Here is a 25,141-nt window from a genome sequence, read left to right as displayed (position 1 = left end):
ACCTGTAATCCCAGCACTTTGGGAGGCCAAGGCAGGCAGATCACCTGAGGTCAGGAGTTCGAGACCAGCCTGGCCAACATGATGAAACCTCATCTCTACCAAAAATACAAAAATTAGTTAGGTGTGGTGGCAGGTGTCTGTAATCCCAGCTACTTGGGAGGGTGATGCAGGAGAATCCCTTGAACTCAGGAGGCCTATGGTTGCAATGAGCTGAGATTGCACCATTGCACTCCAGCCTAGGTGGCAAGAGCAAAACTTCATCTAAAAAAAAAAAAACAACAACAACAAAGACATGACATTGATTCAGAGGACTTACTCACCCATTGTAGTAAAATACCAGAGCCCTTACTGTAAGGGTGATATATGCACCCCACATGTAAATCCTGGCAAAGCCGATGGTAATTGTAGAGAGAAGATGCCGTAAAGAGAGAGACACCAAAGTGAGCTCCTCAGGGAGAGCCTCTCCTCACGAAGGGTTGGTGCCAGGTGCTTATCCTGAGTTTTTGGATCTTGAGATTTGATTTTTGCAATTCACCAGTTTCATCATCACCATTTCATCTGTTCACCAGATCTGGGGACCACAAATGCACACTCACTGGGTTTTCAAGTGATTGCTGAGCCAGAATAACAATATATTGAATCACTGGGGACAGCTGTCTGTCAGAATAACCAGTCATGGTCATTTATAAGCCGAGGCATTTCCTTCCTCTTGGAATGTGCCATCAATATTGTCACATTTCATAGTGGTTACACATATAGGATTTCAATTGCAAACCTGGTGAGTTGGGTTCAATAACCAACTCAACTACCTTTGTGATATTGGGCCAGTAGCCTAACTTTTCTAAGTGTATTTTTTTCTTGCCTGTGTAATTGAAATATTAATGCCTTATAAAGATGTTCAGTGAGCTAATGCCTTAACATAATACCTAGAAGATAACAGCTATTGTTATTACACTGTCCCTTTGGCTGCTGTCTTCATTATAACTATGCGAGTCAAGTTGGGAGACTGAATAATGAATTAGAAAATTACTTGTTGAACATGACTTTGAGCACAAGTTACGGGTTCTTCAGGAATGCTTCCATTGGCCTGGAACAGGTGAGCACACTGTCAGTTGATATAAAGGACACCATTCCCAGAATTTGAACACCTTTTACCTAGACAGTGCTGGGTAAAGTCCATTGCAGTTTTAATTTGCGGCTTCCCTTTTTCTAAATGCCATGAAGTCACCATGTTTTTTAGATGGGAGCCTCTAACTTACTTGGTTACTGTTGTATTTAGTACAGTAGTTAAGTTTTAGATTATGCACTATTCTGAGTAATGTGATCAAATCTCACGGTCCTGTACCATCCTGCTCTGTCCTTCTGGGGAAGGGAATCATCCCTTTGTCCAGCATATCCATGATGGAGACCTCACCTGCCTGTGAGTCACTTAGTAGCCGTCTAGATTATCAGATTGACTGTCTCGGTACTGGTACCACAGTGCCTGTGTTCAAGTCACCCTTATTTTACTTAATAATGGCCCAAAGCTCGAGAGGAATGATGCTGACAATTTGGATATGCCAGCGGCCATAAAGTGCTTCCTTTAAGTGAAAATGTGAAAGTTCCCCACTTAATAAGAAAATAACTTAAAGTATAATAATAATAATAATAATAATAAGGAAAAAAAAAAGCCAATTGTATGCTGAGGTTGCTAAGATCTACAAGAAGAAGGAATCTTCTATCCATGACATTGTGTACAGTAACAGAGAAATCACTGTGAATACCTTATTTGGTTTGGCTTTCAAAACATCTTTTTGGGTCTGATTTATTATAATTCCATGATCGCTCTTTCTTCTGATTCTGCACTCAGGAAGTGAAATTTGTATGAGGGTACCAGCTAGTCCACAAGATGAGCTGCTTTTGCCAAGTGCTTAAGGGAGGCAATGCATTCCTTTGACACAGGGCGATAGGAAAGCATGCCTCTTCTAGTTCATTCATTAAAACAGAGCTGCCTTAGATAAGAAGCTTTCCTTACAAGCCCTCATTTGTTTTTTATTTTTTCTCTGGTATAGGTATCGACATCCTGAAGCTTGTAGCAGCCCAAGTGGGAAGCCAGTGGAAAGATATCTATCAGTTTCTCTGCAATGCCAGTGAGAGAGAGGTTGCTGCTTTCTCCAACGGGTACACAGCCGACCACGAGCAGGCCTACGCAGCTCTGCAGCACTGGACCATCCGGGGACCCGAGGCCAGCCTCGCCCAGCTAATTAGCGCCCTGCGCCAGCACCGGAGAAACGATGTTGTGGAGAAGATTCGTGGGCTGATGGAAGACACCACCCAGGTAATGGAGCCCTGGTTGTGTGTCTTTACCACTGACCTATTGCCCCTATGCTTCAAATTTTATCAGTTGTATGGGAACAAAGAAAAATAACATATTCGGTGGATAGGCGCACACACACACACACCCTAATTTCTAGAATGGGGGTTCTCAGTGGCCGTCCGTTAGAATCATCTAGAAAACTTTAAAAAAAATACTGATGCTCGGACCCTACCTGCAGAGCAGTCACATCAGAATCTCCAGGGGGCAGAGTATGAATCAGTGTTTTTAAAAGCTCTCTTTGTTACCCCATTTACCATATCCTTTTGCGTGGCACACTTTGAACAAAACCAAGAAAATACGCTTTTTACTACACCCACCTCTTCTCCAGAGGGTGTTTTTGTGAAGTGGCTTATGAAGGCAGCATTCTCGCGTCCCGAGGATGCAGGTGGTGCTAGCAACAGTTGATGACAGAACTGATTCTCCTCCTTGGGTTGTTCCATGGAGCACATCAGATGGGAACTGAGGGGACCCAGGAGTGTGATTTCTTTATAGCCAATGAACCCTGGCTTTGGAGCCAGACAACACTGGATTTGACTCCTGGCTCTGGTACATATTAGCTTAGGTGACGAAGGGTAAGTTACTTCAACTTTCCATGCCTCTGTTATTCACGTTTTCAAGCCTGCTATATAAGATTAAGATGAGAAATAAAGCATATAAAACGCCTGACTCGTTGCAAGTGTTCTACAAATGGTAGTTACGACCATGATGTAACTCATTTTACTTAACCTTTCTTTAATTGTATGTACTTCCCTGAAAGGCCATGAATAAAGTACAGATTTGGATATTGAATCATATTTTCCATAGACTTCGATTCAGGTTTCAGAACATATTCCCAAAGTAAAGAAAGTGCTACCACTAAGACTTGATAAAACCCACTTAAGACTTAAAGGGCCAGGCCGGGCGCGGTGGCTCAAGCCTGTAATCCCAGCACTTTGGGAGGCCGAGACGGGCGGATCACGAAGTCAGGAGATCGAGGGGACCATCCTGGCTAACACGTGAAACCCCCGTCTTCTACTGAAAAATACAAAAAAAACTAGCCGGGCAAGGTGGCGGGCGCCTGTAGTCCCAGCTACTGGAGAGGGCTGAGGGCAGGGAAAATGGCGTAAACCCAAGGAGGCGGAGCTTCATTTTGAGCTGAGATCCGGCCACTGCACCCAGCCTGGCGACAGAGCACAAGACTCGTCTCAAATAAAAAAGAAAAAAAAAAGATTTAAAGGGCCGGTCTGTGTTGTTATTCCGGTGGTCCAAATTTGTTACCTAAAAGAGCTAGGTAGAGATTTTTTATGACATCAATTCAATTTACTATCATTCTATATCACATTTTGTGTATCAAAGGATTCCATTTTACATACTTTATACTTATGCGTAAGTATACTTTATGTACTTAAGAAGTCCAAATGCTTTTATCTTTTTATACTGATAGCGCAGTACTTCTTGACAATTGATGTAACCATTTATCAGGTGAATCTTTTATCCAAGTAACTGGATGATAATAATTTATAGGTGCTAATTGACTTTGAAGGTGGTCTTTTAAAGCTCCTGGCATATTTTTAACTTCTTTGAAATGTGGAATTTCAGAAAAAATACTTATTAATAGACCCAAGTGATAAACATTCAAAGGCATACACCAGTGTCTTAAGACTTTCTAATAAATCATTTAGGTGTGAAATATTATTCAAAACTAAAACTAGGCTTTATGTAGCTGGATTTGGGGAAAAGTGAGGAAGATGTTAACCCTCCAATTAGGTAAAATGGCTGCAGTTTGAATACAGGGAGTTTAGAGGCAAACCATTGCCATGCATTCTTAGAGACTGGGTTTAAGGAGAGAGACAAGCCTAAGGTTCAAAGAAGGATTTAGATATGTGAGAATAAGTCACCTAATGTCCTTGATGATGCCTAAAAGAAAGATAACATGGCCAGGCGCGGTAGCTCAACCCCTGTAATCCCAGCACTTTGGGAGGCTGAGGTGGGCGGATCACGAGGTCAGAAGATCGAGACCATCCTGGCTAACATGATGAAACGCCGTCTCTACTAAAAATACAAAAAATTAGCCGGGTGCGGTGGCGGGCACCTGTAGTCCCAGCTACTCCGGAGGCTGAGGCAGGAGAATGGCGTGAACCCGGGAGGCGGAGCTTGCAATGAGCCGAGGTCGCACCACTGCACTCCAGCCTGGGCGATAGAACGAGACTCCGTCTCAAAAAAAAAAAAAAAGAAAGATAACATACTACTGATGCAGGTTAGGATTTGGTTAACCCAAACCTATGGTGGGCCCATGGAAAAATAAAAAGGGGAGAGTGCGTGTCAAAAAGAGTGATTCATAATAAAATCATTAGGTCAACAAATAAGAGAACAAAGCACCTTCTTCCTAAGTGCCAAATTCTCGTACACTTTAATCCTTTCCTTCCCCTTATCTCTTCTATAATACCAAAAGATTGTAATAGTAGCTATTTTTTGTTATTTATTTTTTGAGAACAGTAATGTCAAAGCACTGTACAGCTTTCTCTGTGGTTCTGCTATAGCCTGTGAGTTATGATGGAGGCTGAGAAGGCAATATTAAGTTTTTTAGTTCATGTTTTAATAATATACATCAATGTCTAGCAGCATTTTGGATCCAGCTCTAACTCTAATTTTAATAGCCAATGAACATGGATTTCTGGCTGCCAGTTCTTATTACAGGTTGAGTATCCTTTATCTGATATGCTTGAGACCGGAAGCATTTTAGATTTTGGATTTTTTCAGACTTCGGAATATTTGCATATACATAATGAGATAGCTTGGGGATGGGACCCAAGTCTAAACATGAAATTCCTTTATGTTTCACATATACCTTATATACATAGACTGAAGGTAAGTTTATACAAAATTAGAAAAAGTGTGTGCATGAAGCAAAGTTTGTGTTAAGTACTCATGTGTGGAATTTTCCACTTGTGGCATTATGTTGGCGCTCAAAAAGTTTTGGATTTTGAATTTTGGGATTAGGGATACTCAAGTGGTAATTGCACAGTATGTTACTCTCTGTCCATAGTTTATTTCTGAAAGTTGTCCCGTCAAACAAGAGAATCAAAAGGCAGGGGGCTTAATTGAGACTTCTTATTCTCATCCTGTGATGGGCTTGTACTCCCTCTGCATGGTGGTACTGCTGGGGATTTGGGGCTTTGCCCCAGGAGTTAATGGACTCTTAATGGGTAAAAATGACTATTTTTTTTTTAATGGTCAATGTTTTTTCTCTTCATAAGCGTGAAAGTGCCTGTGTTATGTTCCACTCAATCCACTCAAAGGATTAACCCTGGTGTGGCTTTTAGTTGCCTCTGTCAAGAACAGCCAGTTCATTATTAACCACGGTGGCCTATTCGCCATTTTTAAATTACACCCATTCAGAGTCCGACTCTTCCTTTATCTGAGGTAGGAGCTGTATTTTTCAGCACCCTCTTCTTTCAAATTCAACATCTAAAATGAACCCAGCCTTCCAGAATCATAGCTATTCTTCCTTTCTGGGACATGAGCATTTGGAAGAAGCAGCAAAGCAGTGGGATGATAGTTGGAAGTTATTGCAATTTTGCCAAAGCTATTAAAAAACAAAACACTGCCCTAATACAGCATTCCAATTTGTATGTTATCTCTTTTTCCATCCTTTTACTTTGATTTTTTTCTCTGTCTTTAAAGAGTGTCTCTTGTAAGAAGCATATATTCCAGATTTTTTCCTTGAATCTAGTCTGATAGCTTTTGACAATTAGAGAATTTCAGTGTGTTTACATTTTTATGTAATTATATAATTGCTTTTTAAATGTAATTTTAAAAATGTAATTACTGAAATATTTGGGTTTAAATCTACCATATCTTTGTTTTCAATGTGTCCTGTCCTCTTTGCTTCCTCTCTCTCTCTCCATCTTTTCTTGCTTTCTCTTGAAATAATCAAGTATTTTTTTCTTATTCCATTTTTCCTCATCTGTTAGCTTGTTAATTTCACATTTTTTACTTCACTTTTAATGAATACCCAAGGGATTACAACACACGTACTTAAATTATGACATATAGGTAATAAATGTACTTCTTACGATTTTACAGATACTACAACAACCTTAGAAGGCTTGAATCCTATTTATCCTCCTCTTACACTTTGCTTTTGTTTTCATGAATTTTCATGTTACACTTTTAATACTGCTAAAAGGCAGAGTTGTTATGGTTTTACACAGTCAGTAGTCACACGGACTTATCCGCATATTGCTCTTTTCTGTTCTTAATACCTTCCTCCTGGAGCTTCAACTTCTACTTGAGATAATTTTTCTTTTGCCTAAAGAATACTTCTCTGTATAGGTTTCCAGCAGTAAACTCTGTTTTTCTTGGTCTGAAAAGTACCCTCTAAATAAATGAATAAATTGCATTATTTCACCTTAGTTTTTTGAAGGATAGCTGGAAATAAAATTCTAGCTTGCCAGTTATTTTCCTTTAGTCCTTTAATGCCTGGGTTTAAGTTTCCCCTGCTAACCAGCAAAGGAGAGGATGCGATTTTATTTTTAAATCTATATTACATAACAAATTTTGTGCACAATATTATAACAGGCACTTTGGGCAATGCAAAGATGAGTAAGACAAAGTCAATTGCCATCAAGGAAGCTTACATTTGGATGGAAGGAAGAAATTTACACATACTTAGATAATCTAAAGGAGTAAATCCAAGAGGTCGGGGAGAGGAATGTGCTGGATCTCCATCTAACCAGCCAGTAAGGCTCTGATCAGAACATCAGTATGGAGACGTGTGCCGGGTTAAATCCCTGTCCTGGAAACATAGTCACTTTGGGGACCTGAGTAAATTACTTGGCCTCTCTGCCTCAGTTTCTTCATGAAGAAATAGGAACAACATGAGAGCCTGTCCTATGGGTTACTCTGAGAATGAAGTGATTGTGTCCCACTGTAAGCACTTGTCAGATGTTGACTATTAATATTGCAATTGTTTCCAGGCTCTGGAGGCAAAAGAGATGGAAGAATGTTCCTAACTAGTTAAAACTCATACACATAATGGGTCTTTTAGATGCTGAATACTGAGGGTCACTTAGTGTTAGGTGGGGATGTTCACCCAATTCCAGGACTGCTGAAAGCAGATGGCCGAGCAGGAAGGCTGCTATCTGGGTTCAGTGCCCCAGAGCTGGAAATCCCAGCTAACTGTAGGTATGTGTTGCTTACTGCCTGAGCACATGTTCCTAGGCTGGCTGGGATGTTTTCTTTAGCAAGGGAGATAATGGTCTGCTTCCTCAATAGCTGGCAGAAAAAGAGAAATGAAATTGAGCAAGTGAATTTCTGGTTTTTCTTATGATTTGGTTTTCCATGTTTTTTTTTTTTTTTTTTTTTTTTTAGCTCCCTTCTTTTATTTTACAGCCTTTGTATGTGCAGAGAGACTTAACCAGTACACTCTTTCCCTGTGCTTTGGACAGGGTGGGAGGAAGGGAGTCTGTTTCTTCTCCATAGGAAACCCTGGGCAAACAATTTCTCTAACTCTGAGATTTTTCCTTTTAAAATGGAAATTACAGGACCTGCTCTTCACACTCGGAGTGGTTATCAAAATTAATTTTAATAATCAAATTACTGTGGGCCATACTAGAGTGAGATATTAAGGTGATGTTTAGCAGCTAGGTTCAGAAGTATTATATCTGTGGTTAGAGTTTCAGTATCCCTTCATTGCTTCATGAGAGAAAGGGGCAGAAAAAGAAATTTTATAGATACTTAAAAAATGATATTAAAAACAACCACAACAATTTAAAATAATATAAATTGTTCCTTTAGCTGTCTGCTTTGATCAGAGATTCACAAATATAAAGGACTGACGTTAACCAGGCAGTGGAGTGGAGAATCCATGCTCTGCTTCTTATCACTCCTTCCATAAGATTCAGTAGATTAAAACTACACTATAATTTAACAGCCAGTGGACCCACCGCCAATGTTTTGTGGTGGTGGTTGTTGATTTCTATATAATAGAATGATTCTTTGTTAGGGTATTTTAGTCCTTTCCAGAACCACATAGGAGACCTATGTCTCAGGAACAGAGCATTTGTGCACTTAGGCACTCTCTCTCTCTCTCTCTCTCTACTATAGTAGACTCTGTGTTGGAGCCTGGATGGCTTTGCTCTGTATAATCAACTCGGAGAATCCCAACAGCTAGAGAAGTACTGGCCCTTCTATTTTGGTGAGAACAGCACGCCTGCCTCTGCTGCAGAGGGAACTACAGTTACTGATTTTTTGCTTACCAGCTGCAGGATGCAGCTGTCCTTATCTACGGGTCTGACTGAGACCAGCTATTTTCAGAAATTTAATACAGTGAGGGCGAGTTGAAGCAACTACCAGCTGTACATTAACTGTTGACTTTTTGCTTGTTCAAATTAGTCTTTGTCATTAATTTTCCTATTTGTCATCTCTTAGAAAATAGGGATTCTTGTCCTAAGACCTGAGGACCTAAAGTAACAGCTAAACTTGCATGTTATCTAGCAGCTGCCCTCTGCCATGTTACTACAGCATGGAGGGTTATTTAAGGTCAAGTTACTTAATTCGTAGGGTGTGACTGTGGGCTCTAGGGAACTTCTGGGGTGGTGGTGAGAAGAGGATGTTATAAAGGGATTGCTGACTGACACACTTAGAACCAGGAACATTTAGTGATGCTTGTGTTTAAAGTTGTCATTGTGCACAAAAGAGCAATGTTTATAAATAGCCGTTAGATTTTTAATGACATTTCAGGCGGTTCTATTTATTATCATAGTCCAAGGTTTCATTCAGTTAGTCGACAACCTTTTGTCAGACACCAGCTGTGTGCCTGGTACTGGGTAAAGAAGAAAAATGGTCGGTGCCTTTCAATAACTCACTTGTGGCAATGGAGATGCATGTGCAAATAATTATCATTGAAGTGTGCATGAGGAATTATAAGCATCAGAGTGAAAGAGTACTCAACCTGCCAAAAAAAATACATAGAAAGCTAGACCAGACATATATTTGTCCATTTGAAAGTCATTTAAAAAAATCAGACTAGTTTTTTTTCAAGACTATATTTTGGTCCTCTTTCCTGAAACGTTCACATTTGGTTTCCACCTAGGAAGCCCCACCTGCTTTTTCATATTAAGGGCTTCTCAAATCTTTGACTCTGCAAAGAACATCTGTTTTACTTATATCCTTGTTTTGCTCAGTAGCAAGCTTTTTAGAAACCCTTAACAGTTCTGTAATATTTAAGGCATAGAAGTAAGGTTTGAATATCCCATTTCACGTCACGTGCTAGAGATCGCACTTTGAATCTCCAGGAACTACTAGAAGGAACTGATAAATTCAAGAATTTGACTTTGTCCCTCTGAATTGGGTTTGAATTTTGCTTTTGCCACTCACTATGTGACCTTGGGCAAGTCCTATAAAGTCTCCAAGCCTCAGTTTCTTTGTAAGTGTCTTGGAAAGATCTTGCTGAGAACTAGAGGTGAGTGTAAATGCCCAGTCCTGCACTTGACATAGAGTAGGGGGCTCAGTAAATCTTAGCAACTATTTTCTGTGTTGGAATTTGAATTCTACATCGTCCTTTTTTTGACTTAACAGCAAATGCATCCTGTTTTCAATAAGTGCACATTAAGTTGAAAGTGGACCAGCATTTGCTAAGTATCTGTTTCGTCCCAAACACTGTCGGGGTGCTCTATAACTGGTTTATTTAGCAAGCTTCATGGTCCTGAGAAGTATAGGTGAAATGGTTTGCGTCTGTGTCCCTGCCCAAACCTCATGTTGAATTGTAATTCCCAGTGTTGGAGGTTGGGCCTGGTGGGAAGTGACTGGATCATGGGGGCAGATTTCCCGCTTTGGCACTGTTCTTGCAATCGAGTTCTCACGAGATCTGATTGTGTAAAAGCGAGTGACACCTCCCCCTGTCACCACTGCTCTGACCATGTAAGACATGCCTGCTTCCCCTTTGCCTTCTGCCATGATTATAAGTTTCCTGAGGCATCCCCAATCATGCTTCCTGTACAGCTTGCAGAACCGTGAGCTTATGAAACCTCATTTCCTTATAAATTATCCAATTTCAGGTATTTTTTTATAGCAGTATGAAAACTGACTAATACAGATATATTACTATATTTCATTGAATCCCGTGTCAATTGTAAGATGTACCATTGTCATTATGTATTACTGAGAAAGAAATAAAATACTGCTAATTATAATTGTAAGAGACATCCCCATTTCAGAGATGTTAAAATGTGAAAAAAAAAAATACGCATCATAGAATTAAAAAAAATGTAGTAGTTGAGCTTGCTGTATACAGATCGTAAGGAGAAAAGTCTAGGAAACAGATTCTTGGGGTCTTTATATTAATGTACACTCCCTCCCCAACACACACACACACACACACACACACATTCTTATTAGTATTGCTTTTAAGGTTGAGATAATTTAACACAGACAACTTATTTGATAGATTATCAGAGCACCCATTATGTATTGAGCCCTGTACCAGGCACTAAGATACTAAATGAAACAAAACAAAATACAAAACAGAATCATCCCTTAGGATACTGACAGTTTTATAGGAGGGATAGATATGTGAGCCAGACTTGAGAATATCTTCTGTGAAGCTGCTATACAGAGGGATTGAAGTGGGCTTTAATTTTTTTCTGAGACAGAGGGTCTCACCATTCAGAAAAGGCTGGGTCTGTTAGTGGATGACATTTCCCACCCCTTTAATCTACGCCCTTACTGGCTTTCTCATTGTGAGGAAATCAGAATCAATACTGTGAAAAGAAACTTATTTTCTCCATCAATTACCAGTGCAGGAGAGCACATTTACATTTTTTCTTTTTAAGGCCAAAGCACCAATTTGGATAAAGTTGAATAGCTTCCAGCTTTGGCCTAGCTTCTCCGCTCTGTGTTTGTGAAAGTGTCCCTTATTCTGTTATAAACCAAGTGTCAATAACAGGTACACTTGCTGATGAGGAATTGCATCGTGGTCAGCAGTAGGTTTTATTTTATATCAGTTAATTTCGAGGTTTTCATCATTTATTTGTCACCATTTCCTTGGGAGAAACTAATGTCATTCCTGATATTTTAATAAACAGTTGCCAGAGAGGAAGCTTTGATTGATCTACAGTTGGACTTTCGGAGGATGACTGAAATTAAATGCCCAACAACTAAAATAACTTCTCACCAAAAAAGTATTAGAAAAAAAAACTTGGGGGAAATGTTTTGTTTTTATAATCACAACAGTAGAGAATAACATAAAACACAGAAGTCATACAAGAACAATGCAACTACTTAACAATAAATACACAAGCCAGAAAACACTATATGCAAATCAAAAGACAAAATAATCACAGGTAGAAATTGTTTGAAACATTGGGTTAAGTTTCTTGAAAATAAGGAGTTTTACAAATTAAGAAAACATGTGCAGTCTTGTGAAAAGACAGTTCACAGAGAAGGAAAACTGAAGACTTTTAAACATGCAGATTTTTAACCTCTCAGGCTGGCACAGAGACCTATGATTCCACATCTAGGAAGATATCTTACACAGGTTCACATGCATTCCGAATGATGCAAGTACACGTGTATTCATTGTAGTGTCATGTGTAATAGCAAAAGAATGAGGAGATCTACAAATGCCCTTCACTAGAGGACTGGTTATGTAAGTTATTGAACATCCATACAGTGGAACAGCATGCACTTGTCCGAAGAAGTGAGTCAGCTCTTCATGTGCTAACCTCAAGAAGGGTTAAACGAGAAAAGGCAAGGTGAAGAGTAGTATGTAGGATGGGGCACAGTGGCTCACACCTGTAATCCCAGCACTTTGGGAGGCCCAGGTGGGTGGATCACCTGAAGTCAGGAGTTCGAGAACAGCCTGGCCAACATGGTGAAACCCCATCTCTACTAAAAATACAAAAATTATCTGGGCCTGGTGGTGCGTGCCTGTAATCCCAGCTACTCAGGAGGCTGAGGCACGAAAATCAATTGAATACGGGATGTGGAGGCTGCAGTGAGCTGAGATTGCACCACTGCATTCCAGCCTGGGAGACACACAAAAACAAAACAAAAAAAACAACAGTATGTACATTGTGCCACCATATTGCAAATATATATACACACACAGTATATACATAGATGTTAAAAATTGTTTTAAAAAATAAGGGGGGTGGAGAATATATGTAGTTATTTGTTGGTATAAGTATAGACTATCTCTGGACGAGTATATTGTGACTTGGTAACAGTAGTTACCACCATGGAGGGAAACTGAGTTGCCGAGACTTGGAAGTCAGAGGTTAAAGTCAAAGGTAACTTGGACTTGTAGACCATATGCATTGTAATTCTAATGGCATGAATCTAATTAATGGACTTATTATGCAGTGCTAATTTAATCAGATTTGTTGAGTTCAAAAAGCCTGAGTCATAAAGATGAACTTAAGCCTTCTTACTTCAAGGTCTTGAGTTTCCTTTGAAATTACTTTCCATCCTCCACAGTGTCTTATGGCAAACTTTAAAAGGTTTGTGAAACTTTTTCTCATGGATAGGATTATCGAAAGGCTTTCTTGTGGGAAAGATTTTCCAATAGAAGTTTAGGGAAACGTAAGGAATTTCCAGCGGAGCATGATCTCCTCATGTTCCGATGGTGCTGAGCTCTCAGAAGGCTTGGCAACACATTCTAACGTGAGTGGGCTCCAGCTCCGAACCAAGAGAACCCACTTATTCACTGTCCTCACTTCCTCTTTTTGAGAAAGCTAGTCAGTGAGTCAGCTCTGGGCTGCAACACCATTACCGTTGATGTCAGCAGCCTGGACAGCTTGCAGACACCCACGCCGGCAGCGGGGCGGGGCCGCTCCCCCCTTTTCCCTCCCTCTGGAGGCAGCTGGTTCTTACCAGCTTTGGCAGCTTTGTGCAGCACTATTTGTTGTGGCTTTTCTCCTTACATACAGGAAAGGCACAGCTCTCTTGCTTAGGGCAAGGATTGGCTATTGACACTTCGACTTAAATGGGGGTGGATTTATAGACTTTGGAGCTCAATTTTGAAATCAACTCTTAGACATGAGAATTCTAAGACAAGGTAGATACAGACAATTATAGCCAACTACCTCGATTTGAGTTTGGGGTATTTAAGCAAGAAACCAACCGTGACCAGCTAACCTAGGCTAACTTCATATGCCTTAAGTAAGGTTGCAGTTGAAACAAAACCTTTTCATTATTTTGTGTTGAACAGATCTAGGGTGAGTGGGAGTTTTTAAAAATAATTCCCCAGTGGTTTTGGCATTTTTTTGGCCAGTTTAATCCTGAGATTCCCCTGATGGTGGGTGAGTTTGTTCTGCAGGCTCTGCATTGGCTCCCAGCTTAAGGTTCACTCACCTATGCCATCTCTGTGGTCTGGCTTGAGGGCTCCGAAGGAAGGTGAGCAGAACATCTTGGTGTTGTACTCCTGTTCCTTCTTCCATCCCATGACATCCAGTGATCCCAGGGAGCTCTAGACAGCAGATGGCCCTCGCTGTCCACTTGGCAATTGACAATTTAGATTTAAGTGTTGGTGCTGTTCCCTACTTATGCAGTGGAAGCACCTCCTTGCTTCATGTACTAAAGTCTGTGCTGCACAGCAGAAGAAGAAAGAAGGAAAGAAAACAAGAGGTTTTAACTCAATGATCAGAAGCTCAGGAAAAGTTTGGGGAATTTTGTTTTAAAGTTACTTGACTCTTGGCCCTTCTCTTTAATTTTTTAAAATAACGTTTTAAGAGAAGACTTACAAAGCAAAGAAAATTTGGAAGCACATTACCACGAATAATAAATCTACCATCTAGATTCAGTAGTTATTCACATTTTGGCATATTTGCTTTATCTATGTATGTATACGTTTCCAGTCCATATTCCCGTTTTGAAGACTTTCCCTAAATTTCTTATAACTGATAATCCTTCTTTCAAGCATTTAGAAATCAGCATTTTTCCATTTGCCTCTTAAGGTTTTTGTTTGCAAAAAAATTTGAGTATATTTGTGTTCTACTTGCCAAGACCCCTTACTCGGGATTGAATTGAACAAGAATTCACACTCAGAAGAATAATTTTAAAATCATTGTCTCTCATCATTTGAAACTTTTTAGGTTGATGTATTTGTTTTTATTTTTTAAGGGAGAAACCATTATATACAAGTATTCTACAGTGTCGGAACTTAGGAATTGAATAGATTCAGATAAATTGTTTTGTGATCAGGCTGGTAACCCTCATTATATGAACCCTCATTTATATCTGAAGTCCTGAAACCACATAGATTTGCATTAGAAAGCATTTCTTATTATCTGAATTCCTCTTCTCTAAAGACCACATAGATTCAGATGTCAAGAAATACTTTTCTGGCAAAGGAAATATGCCTTTTTGTCCTCCCAGAGCCCAATCTTATATGCCTATATAGGCCTATAGAAGGTCTTCAAATCTAATTTGATTTTGATTAAGTGGGCAGCTGGGAAAGCAGGGGAAACAGGCTTGAGATAATATCATAATTCTTAGATAGTTGTAATTTTATATTTATTTGTGACTAGAATTCCTTTGAGATAAACTTTTAGTAGAAATTGAATTTTTTTATTATTATTATTTTTTAACCAGTCACTGGTCTGTTGGGATCTGAAATATTTTCAATAGAAAACAAAGTTATTGACTACTGTTGAGGTATCTGGTATTTACAGAATCTTTCATATTTATCTCAGGGCAATCATCCAGCTGGAGTGTAAATCTGCCATTGAGTCCCAGGTACTTACAGATCTCACCTCTACCCCCTTCACTCTGGCAGAGGGGCTCAGGCAATGCCTTGTGGTCATGTGATTGCTTGTAATCAGATTACAGGGTTTGTCAATTTTCTCTAAATGCTGTGGGGTCCAGACAGGGAAGTGACTTGGCAGCAAAGAGGGTAACTTTGAAACTAGACAGACCTGTGTTGAATCCTGGTTCTATGGCTGGGGGCAAGTTATTACCTCTTAGAGCCTCAGTTTCCTCATCTATAAAATGGGGCTGATACAACTTCCTTAGCAGCAAATGAATCACAGCTATTTTCTGCTGAGTCACCTAGCACAGTTCTGGCAATGGCTTATTTCTTCGGGTCTCTTTTTGTTACCTCATGTGGAATAGCAATAAGTTTCAGTTAGATTTAGCAAAGGGCTTTTAAAAACCATTATTAAAGTGATAGAGATTTTCACAAATGTAACATAGAACTCTTCTTTCTAAGTGTTGAATGAGGTCTGGAGGGAAAAGTAAATCAAAACAGTGACTTTACTATAAGGAGCTTTCTGCTGGGGACTGTCAGGCATATCTGGTTATATTACGGAAAGGGGGCCTGGTGTTATTGAACTGGGTAGTGTCAGGAGCCAAGGGGTTCAATTGAACCATGTTAGTAGGCTGGCAAAGAGCATCCATGCTGGGTAATTAATACTTCATTTCAGGGGGTTACTGATGCATCAAAGTCATTAATTAGTTTTATGAAAACAGATTGTGCAACCATAGGGAGATAGTAATTGGGTAGTAATTGAAAATAACTTTGTGGTAAACTTTAGTTGAGTAGGTAGTTCAGTTGGGGGTAACTTGGAAGCGGAAAGAGAATTGGAGTGGGGGATTAGGGCATGAGGAGAATGAAGTAGCAACAGTAAAACGAGCAATAAATAAGACATAATTTGAATGGAAGGAACACAAAAGTGACCTAGTCTAACCTGTTTAGGTTAGAAATGAGACCACAGGTCTGATGAGGGAAGTGGTTTTCCTAGCACCACACAGCTAGTTAGTGTTATGTCTTCTCTCTTTTCTTGCAATGCTTTTTCTAGGATTTTCATGACTTTGATTTTTAGGAGCTGACTATGGGGAACATGAAGTGCATGCCACACAGATGGTGGCTGAGGCTGGAGTTCTAGCCCATTCCTGCTCTCAGAGTCTACTCAGGAATGCTGCCAGATCTTGCTGCCTCGAAATCTTATTTCATTTCTCTACCACCCTTGTCATGAATAAAACTTGGAAGGATTTTCCTTTACCATCCATGGCTCTGCCATCCCCAGGGCCTAGGGGAATACTGCAACCTTCACCAGTGTGTCATCTCAGGAAAGGCCAGTCAACAGGGAAGTGATTTTTCAGTTTGTTTTAGAAGTGGAGAATTATTTTGAGCTAAAGTTTCCATTTCTTTTCTTTTCTTTCTTTCTTTCTTTCTTTTTTTTTTTTTTTTTTTTTTTTTGAGATGGAGTCTTGCTCTGTCACCCAGGCTGGAGTGCAGTGGCACGATCTTGCCTCACTGCAACCTCTGCCTCCCGGGTCCCGGGTTCAAGTGATCCTCCTGCCTCAGCCTCCTGAGTAACTAGGATTACAGGCATGTGCCACCATGCCTGGCTAATTTTTGTAGTTTTAGTAGAGACAGGGTTTCACTATGTTGGCCAGGCTGGTCTTGGACTCCTGACCTACAGTGATCTGCCCATTTGGCCTCCCAAAGTGTTGGGATTACAGGTGTAAGCCACCGCACCCAGCCTCAGTTTCCAATTTTGATTTGGTTGAGCACCCAGAGTGAGTACTTCAGTTTTTTAGAAGTCTGGTTGGTGTGGGAATGTAGGGTTGGCAAGGACACAGCTGGAAATGGGGAAGGGCAATGATGACAGTCATGGCTCATTGTGGTACAATCCAGATGTAAGTTAAATCATTATTCTCATAAACACTGCTACCAAACTCAGTAGCCCAGAGATGTTCAGATGCCCAAATTTCCAGCAGCAGTCTGTTTACCTAATCCGTTTGGATGGTTCCTTGTACTCAGTGGTAGAGATGCTCGGAAAGGAAAATTGTTAGGTCAGCAGCAGAGCTTTAGGTGTGACTCAGCTTTGAGTAAGTTCAACCATTTATCTTTCTTCCCTTATCAGTTTGGACTAATAAGTACCTGGAAGGACTAAGTGTGTTTGCATGGAAACTAATCAGAAGGACATTTGGGACTTGTTTGGCCAAAAGAAATGCCACGTTCTTGAAGTTCACAAAATAGAATTGTTCTCTTTTGGGCTGCTTTGGGAGCTCTCCATGCCCCCTACCATTCTGGTCTATTTACTGTCCCCACCTCACTTCTTATGTGAGTCTTCCAAGTTAGGATTACGTCAACGGCAGTAAGCAAAAAGAACTGTAGTTTTCAAGTTTCTCCAAAGGAGCTTCAAAAAAGTGACAGATACATTGCCTTTACAGGACACATTTTCTTAATATCTGCCTCATTGAAATAAGTTGGGGCATGTATGAATGCCAAGTCCATGAACATTTCACAAAAGTATAGAGAGGAGCTCAGCCACATTGATAATCTTCCTGCTACCCTGTTTCTTGGCTACCCATATAAATAAGAGCTGCTGCGGTCACAACATTTTCAAGGTAGTGGAAGGAAAATATACTTATCAGTGGTGACTGCTTTTAAAAGCATTTATTGATTGTCTAGCTGTAAAAGTTAATAAGTTAATATATCTTTTTTCTTTTTTCTTTTCTTTCTTTTTTTTTTTTTTTTTTTTTTTTTTTTTTTTTTGAGACAGAGTCTCCCTCTGTCACCCGAGCTGGAGTGCACTGGCACAATCTTGGCTCACTGCAACCTCCACCTCCCGGGTTTAAGTGATTCTCCTGCCTCAGACTCCCAAGTAGTTGGGATTACAGGCGCACGCCACCACACCAGGCTCATTTTTGTATTTTTAGTAGAGACAGGGTTTCACCATGTTGCCCACGCTGGTCTTGAACTCCTGACCTCAAGTGATCCACCCATCTCGGCCTCCCAAAGTGCTGGGATTACAGGCGTGAGTCACCGTGCTCAGCCTAATATATCTTTACGGAGAATCTGGAAAGCTCAAAGAAACTTAGGATATAAATTATTTTGTTTTATGAGTATCCTGGTAAGTTTATGCTCAAAGCTTTTATAAGAGGATCCTCTTCTCTGGAAATACGGCTTTCTTGTTTAGAGTATTTGTCTTCTCTTTAGTATCTAAATCTTATTATAGGTGTTCTTCATTGGCTGTAAACTCAGAATACTGAACCATGAACTTTCAGGATTAATAAAACAAGGAATTAATTTATTCCATGTATTCTGATGGCTCAGTGTTCTGATTAGAAAGCAGAAGTAACACAATGCTTAGTACAGTAGCAGTACTGCAAACAGGCTTTGATGGATATTGTATATATTATGGTAAAGCGAGGAAAGAAATTTCTATGAGCATTATTTTTTCTTTTGGGAAAGAATGAAAACAACTTAAATGAAGTCAGAATGCAACCAGCTACTGTTGCACAAATTAAGAGATACTTATACTTCGTAACTGAGTAGATTTTCTAGAAAGATGATTTTTAAATGGTCTCTGACTTTGGCAATGCTTGTGAGCTCTGTTGTGATGCTAATATCATTTGTAGGGGCATTTTCATATTCACCTGATTCATTGCTAATTACAGGAGAGCATCAGTTCAGCATTCTGTCTTTCCAATTATGTTGGAAATCATGTGCTTAATTTTTGCTTTTGGACCTTTTGGCAAAATTGGGGGGAAAATTAAACATTTAAAGTTTTCAAATGAATTTAGGAAATAGGTGGGTGGACTTTTTGGTTTGTTAGCATATGATTTGTGGGTGGGAATTTCCTTTTTAAGCAAGAACAGTGTACTATGTTGACTGACCATGTCTTCCAGTGTATTGTCCCCAAGAACCAGAATGTAGACAAGTGTTCTTTATCTAACTGAATGAATTTAAAAAGTGTGTTGGAGGTCAGGAGATTGAGACCATCCTGGCTAACTCAGTGAAACCCCGTCTCTACTAAAAATACAAAAAATTTAGCCAGGCGTGGTGGCGGTCGCCTGTAGTCCCAGCTATTGGGGATGCTGAGGCAGGAGAATGGCGTGAACCCAGGAGGCGGAGCTTGCAGTGAGCTGAGATCGCGCCACTGCACTCCAGCCTGGGGATGAGAGCGAGACTCTGTCTCAAAACAAAACAAACAAACAAAAAACATAAATGAAGTATGTTGGCATAAATGGCCATGTGCATTTTCAAGGGGGAGGGGCATGTGCCAGGGTCAATGGAATTAAAATTTTACAAGCGTATACATAACATTTGTCTGTAGATCAGAAAGGGACTGCTAGGTATGCATGTTTCTCAAGTCTGAAACTTGCACTGGAAGCAGCAGCAGGGCGTGGGTGGTGGTTCAGAGGAAAAACGCTGTTGGAACATTAGACATGTGCAGTCATCAGTTGTCTTTCACAATCTGAAATCAGTTGCAAGAATTTCTCAGGCCTTAAAATTTGTAAAAGAAGCAGTTGTGTTTGGTTTGTGCTTTATATAACTATTCCATGTAATACTCTGAAATATCAGTATCTTCGTCGAAGAGCTTGAAAACATTTTACTTGAAGTGTATGAGTGAAGGGCTGAGGATTCTGAGTGCTGATTAACAGCTTGGGAAGACTGCCCATCATTCCCTGAACCCTGCTCTGTGTGATCGGGCCATCTGGCTCCCAGGATTTTTAATCCATGTCGGAAGAGCCAATAAAAAGATAAAGTCAATTACTAGGAGAGGCCACAAGTGCCTGCCAGAGTTGTGATGGATTTTCTCAAATGAAAGGGTCAAAGAGAGATGTCAAGCAGGCCTGAGTTTCTTGCTGTCTCCCAGTAGCTGTGTGCTCTCTTTGGGCCCCAGTCGCTTCACTGGTAAAATGAGGTCACATCACCTATCACTCCCCCCTATCTCCACTGCACGCCCCCAGTACAAGTCATAGTCATACTGTATGTAGCCACTGTAGGAGCGTCCTAACTGCTCTCCCTGCTTTGATTGTTGCCTCCCTAAAATCCATTCTCTACCCACCAGCCACAGTGGCGTGGTGAAGCTCACCATCTTTATCTGAAACTATCTTGTGTGTTTGCTGTTGTCTCTCTGACCTCCCCACTCCATAATGCAATCTTCACAGTCTCTGTTCTGTCCTTTCAGTCATTACTCTCTCCTCCCAGCCACTAACACCTCTCATTTTCACCTGTTCTTATTCTTAATTTTAGCAGTTTTTTTCCCGAGCTAGTTTGAAATGAGAGTCAGAAAACCTGGGGTCTAGTTTTAGTTCTGTGACTTCCCTGTGGCCCTTAGTTAAGAAAGTCACTTCACTTCTCCAGGCCCCAGTTTCATTCCCTGTGAAGCTGAGTGTAAGAGTCAGCGAGCACTGTGGTAACAAAGGACCGCAGACTGAGGGCTTAAACAACAGAAACTGATCTTCTCACAATTCTGGAACCTTAGAAAGCTGTCTTCTGAGGTCTCTCTCTCGGCTTGTAGATGGCTGCCTTCTCACCAAGTCTTCACTGTGTCTTCCCTCTGTGTGCGTTTGTGTCCTCATCTCTTCTTTTTATTAAAGACACCAGTTATAGGAGTGTAGCCAACCCTAATGACCTCATTTACCGTAATTACCTCTTTAAAGGCCCTCTCTCCCAATAGTCACATTCTGAGGTACTGGGGGTCAGGGCTTCAACATGGAGGGGCTTAATTCATCCAGCTCATAATACTAAATTATATCTAAGACTCCTTTCAGCTCTACAAAATTATATTTTAAATTGGGGATCTTTCTCCTTACACTCATGTTCCCTTCTACTCCCCTGAGATAATAGCTTGGTTCATATGCCTCCCAGTTTTTAGTACTCATGCATATCCTCACTGTAGTTTTGAAGGGTTTAAAAGTCTGTGTGTATGTCTAGTAATCATATAAATAAGTTATGGTCAACTGAAATGGGAGGATGTATATATAAAATATTAAATGGGAAAAAAATAACCTCTGAGGAGGGATTTTAATTTTACTGGTTTTTTTTTTTTTTGTCTATATATAATAAAAAAAAAAAAAAATGTTCCCTCCTACAGCTGGAAACTGACAAACTGGCTCTCCCGATGAGCCCCAGCCCGCTTAGCCCAAGCCCCATCCCCAGCCCCAACGCGAAACTTGAGAATTCCGCTCTCCTGACGGTGGAGCCTTCCCCCCAGGACAAGAACAAGGGCTTCTTCGTGGATGAGTCGGAGCCCCTTCTCCGCTGTGACTCTACATCCAGCGGCTCCTCCGCGCTGAGCAGGAACGGTTCCTTTATTACCAAAGGTACAAGCATCTCAGCAGACCTCACACAGGCACTTTAAACCCCACAAAGAGCCCCTGGGATTTGTCCCTCCCCTTCCACAGTCCAGGTGTAGTTGAGAGGTGAGTCATCTGAATTACCGGCCCAGGAAGACCTGTCCGAAACTTCAAGATACGCTGGCCCGAGAAAAACCTCGCCATTGGCTGGTGAAGACACGCCTCCGAAATCTTCACAGCTCACACTGCCTGGTGGAGAGCCTCGTGGCCACCCTTTGGCCTCATGATGCTATCAAATGTGTGTTTCGGGGAAGGCCTGATAAAATGTAGTCTGGCAAGATTTTTGAAAATTATTTACCAAGCTTGCTGTATCCAAAGATTTAAAGTTGAACTTATCTGAAGTCAGAAGTACAGGTTTTAGTCCGTGTGCAGCAGCTCATGCCTGTAATCCCAGCACTTTGGAAGGCCAAGGTGGGCCAATCACTTGAGGCCAGGAGTTCGAGACCAACCTAGGCAACAAAACAAGACGTGGTCTCTACAAAAAAATTAAAAATTAACCTGTAGTCCCAGCAGCTCCAGAGGCTAAGGCAGGAGGATCCCTTGAGCCCAGGAGTTTGTACCACTCTGTTACCTGGTAACAGAGAAAGACCCTGTCTCAAAAACAAACAAAAAACCCCTAAACCAACAAAACCTATTTCGTTGAAATTTAACTTGACTACTGAGTTTTTTGGTGCCACCTTAAATTTTGTACCAGGGGCAAGTGCCTCATTTGCCTCTTTATAAGTCCAGGCTCTGGCTGGCACCATATCCAGATGGTAGGCACAATGTCTAAGCTTGAGCATCATTGATAAAGTGGGTCTAGCCAGGTGCGGTGGCTCACGCCTGTAATCCCAGCACTTTGGGAAGCCGAGGTTGGCGGATCGCTTGAGGCCAGGAGCTAGAGATCAGCCTGGTCAACATGGTGAAACCCCATCTCTACTAAAAAAAAGAAAAATTAGCCCTCTGTAGTTCCAGCTACTCGGAGGCTGAGGCAAAAGAATCACTTGAACCTGAGAGGCAAAGGTTGCAGTGAGCTGAGATCGTGCCACTGCACTCCAGACTGGATGACAAGAGCAAAACTTTGTCTCAAAAAAAAAAAGAAAACTACAGGTTTTAGTGACTTAAAAATACCCTAAAATTCACTTTGTTAAACTACATTGCAAATACCAATATTTTAAACATTATGGATTGGTAGTTTTGGCAAAGAATTTGCAACTTTTAATTTTAATATCGGTTAGGGAATTAGCATACACTATTTGTCACAGTTTAAAAGAAATTTTCTAGTTTTGGGTAATTCCCAGTTATATTTTAGGAAAGGGTTTATATTTGATATTTTATGTATTTATAAATGTTTTATTTAACATATTTATAATTTATATACTGTTAATATTATATTAATCTCTTTACATTTACATAAAATATTTATATTTTAGTTTATATTTTATGTTATATATTATATTTTAGAAAAAGTGTTTTATAATAGTAATAAAAGTTATAGTTCCTCATCCCAATGTAAGGTATGACCTGAGAAGAAATAATGTTTTCTTATTTATGTGCTTTTACTATCTCAGCAGTTTAGTTCTAAAGTATCACAATGTAATCGGAAAGTCAGATAAGTAGACTACTTTATGTTAGAATTTTTGATCATTTGGAAAAGGCATGGGCCTATGTATATCTTAGTTTAGTAAACACATTACAGATAGGGAAAGTAGTAAAGGTTTTTTAGTTTTGTGTTTTTGTTTCTTTGGTTTCTTTAAGTATCTCACCATTCACTTTCTGAATTCCAAAATAATTTAGAAGTTAGTTAAGTCTAGGCAAATGTCACATTAATGATACCTCAGCAAGCCATTCAAGCAAGACCTTGTCTGATCTCTATCAGGCAAATCTTGTTTGCTATCTTACACGTGCAATGCCAGTAAAAACTCTTGTGTTGTTTCGAATGTGCCAGAGGGTCACTCACTCTCTCACTGTAATGGAGGAAGGAGAATAATAGGCTGGGGAGGAAATAGATGTATCTCTCTCTAGGACCCCTCTCCTTCCCCAGGCCTTGCCAGTACAGTCACCTTACAGCTGTCTTTGCTTCCCTCTCTTCTCTGCAGAAAAGAAGGACACAGTGTTGCGGCAGGTACGCCTGGACCCCTGTGACTTGCAGCCTATCTTTGATGACATGCTCCATATTCTAAATCCTGAGGAGCTGCGGGTGATTGAAGAGATTCCCCAGGCTGAGGACAAACTGGACCGGCTATTCGAAATTATTGGAGTTAAGAGCCAGGAAGCCAGCCAGACCCTCCTGGACTCTGTTTATAGCCATCTTCCTGACCTGCTGTAGAACATAGGGTTACTGCATTCTGGAAATTACTCAATTTAGTGTCAGGGTGGTTTTTTTTTTTCTTCTGTTTCTGATTTTTGTTGTTTGGGGTGTGTGTGTGTGTGTGTTTAACAGTGTATATGGCCAGTGCTTGAGTTCTTTCTTTCTCTCTTTTTTTTTAAATAACTCTTCTGGGAAGTTGGTTTATAAGCCTTTGCAAGGTGTAACTGTTGTGAAATACCCACCACTAAAGTTTTTTAAGTTCCATATTTTCTCCATTTTGCCTTCTTACGTGTTTTCAAGATTGTTCTGTGCACTTTAAATTTACTTAACTTACCATAAATGCAGTGTGACTTTTCCCACACACTGGATTGTGAGGCTCTTAACTTCTTAAAAGTATAATGGCATCTTGTGAATCCTATAAGCAGTCTTTATGTCTCTTAACTTTCACACCTACTTTTTAAAAACAAATATTATTACTATTTTTATTATTTGTCCTTTATAAATTTTCTTAAAGATTAAGAAAATTTAAGACCCCATTTGAGTTACTGTAATGCAATTCAACTTTGAGTTATCGTTTAAATACGTCTTGTATAGTTCATATTCATGGCTGAAACTTGACCACACTGTTGCTGATTGTATGGTTTTCACCTGAACACTGTGTAGAATGCTTGATTACTTGTACTCTTCTTATGCTAATATGCTCTGGGCTGGAGAAATGATGTCCTCAAGCCATCAGGATTTGCTATTTAAGTGGCTTGACAACTGGGCCACCAAAGAACTTGAACTTCACCTTTTAAGAATTGAGCTGTTCTGGAACACATTGCTGCACTTTGGAAAGTCAAAATCAAGTGCCAGTGGCACCCTTTCCATAGAGAATTTGCCCAGCTTTGCTTTAACCTATGTCTTGTTTTTTATATACATATAGTCAATAGGTCCAATCTGCTCTCAAGGCCTTGGTCTTGGTGGGATTCCTTCACCAATTACTTTAATTAAAAATGGCTGCAGCTATAAGAACCCTTGTCTGATATATTTGCAACTATGCTCCCATTTACAAATGTACCTTCTAATGCTCAGTTGCCAGATTCCAATGCAGAGGTGGCGTGGACTCCCTTTTTGTGGGCGGGGTTTGTGGGTAGTGGTGAAGGACCGATATCAGAAAAATGCCTTCAAGTGTACTAATTTATTAATAAACATTAGGTGTTTGTACTTAAGTAGTCTGAGTGTATTTAATCGTTAAATCTCTTGCTTTGTACATTTCCTCTAGTTGTGTGTTGATTAGTCTTTTGCAAAAGTATGTGTGTTCTAAAAACCTCAGCCATTCTAATCTGTAAATCATGGAAATTTGCAAAGGTTTGTGTTTGGAAAGGTACCTGGAGTTTTGTAGGGAGAGAGTTCAGTGAAAACTACCAAGCATTTCC

General features: G+C 40.2%; 1 protein-coding gene across 1 annotated transcript in view; it reads left to right on the top strand.

Moving 5' to 3' along the window:
• Nucleotides 1-24,928, top strand: part of TNFRSF21 (TNF receptor superfamily member 21) — a 74,844-nt gene extending 49,916 nt beyond the window's left edge. The window contains exons 4-6 of the mRNA XM_017847693.1: nt 2,052-2,317; nt 21,172-21,400; nt 23,512-24,928. Coding sequence (XP_017703182.1) covers nt 2,052-2,317; nt 21,172-21,400; nt 23,512-23,741 — 725 coding nt within the window. The 3' untranslated portion in view covers nt 23,742-24,928. The remainder of the gene's footprint in view (nt 1-2,051; nt 2,318-21,171; nt 21,401-23,511) is intronic.
• Nucleotides 24,929-25,141: the final 213 nt, after the last annotated feature.

The sequence above is a fragment of the Rhinopithecus bieti genome, unplaced genomic scaffold, assembly GCF_001698545.2.
Source record: "Rhinopithecus bieti isolate Rb0 unplaced genomic scaffold, ASM169854v2 scaffold_28517, whole genome shotgun sequence".
Classification (NCBI taxonomy): Eukaryota; Metazoa; Chordata; class Mammalia; order Primates; family Cercopithecidae; genus Rhinopithecus; species Rhinopithecus bieti.
The sequence above is the reverse complement of the archived record's forward strand: the minus strand, read 5'-3'. Positions and strand labels throughout refer to the sequence as shown.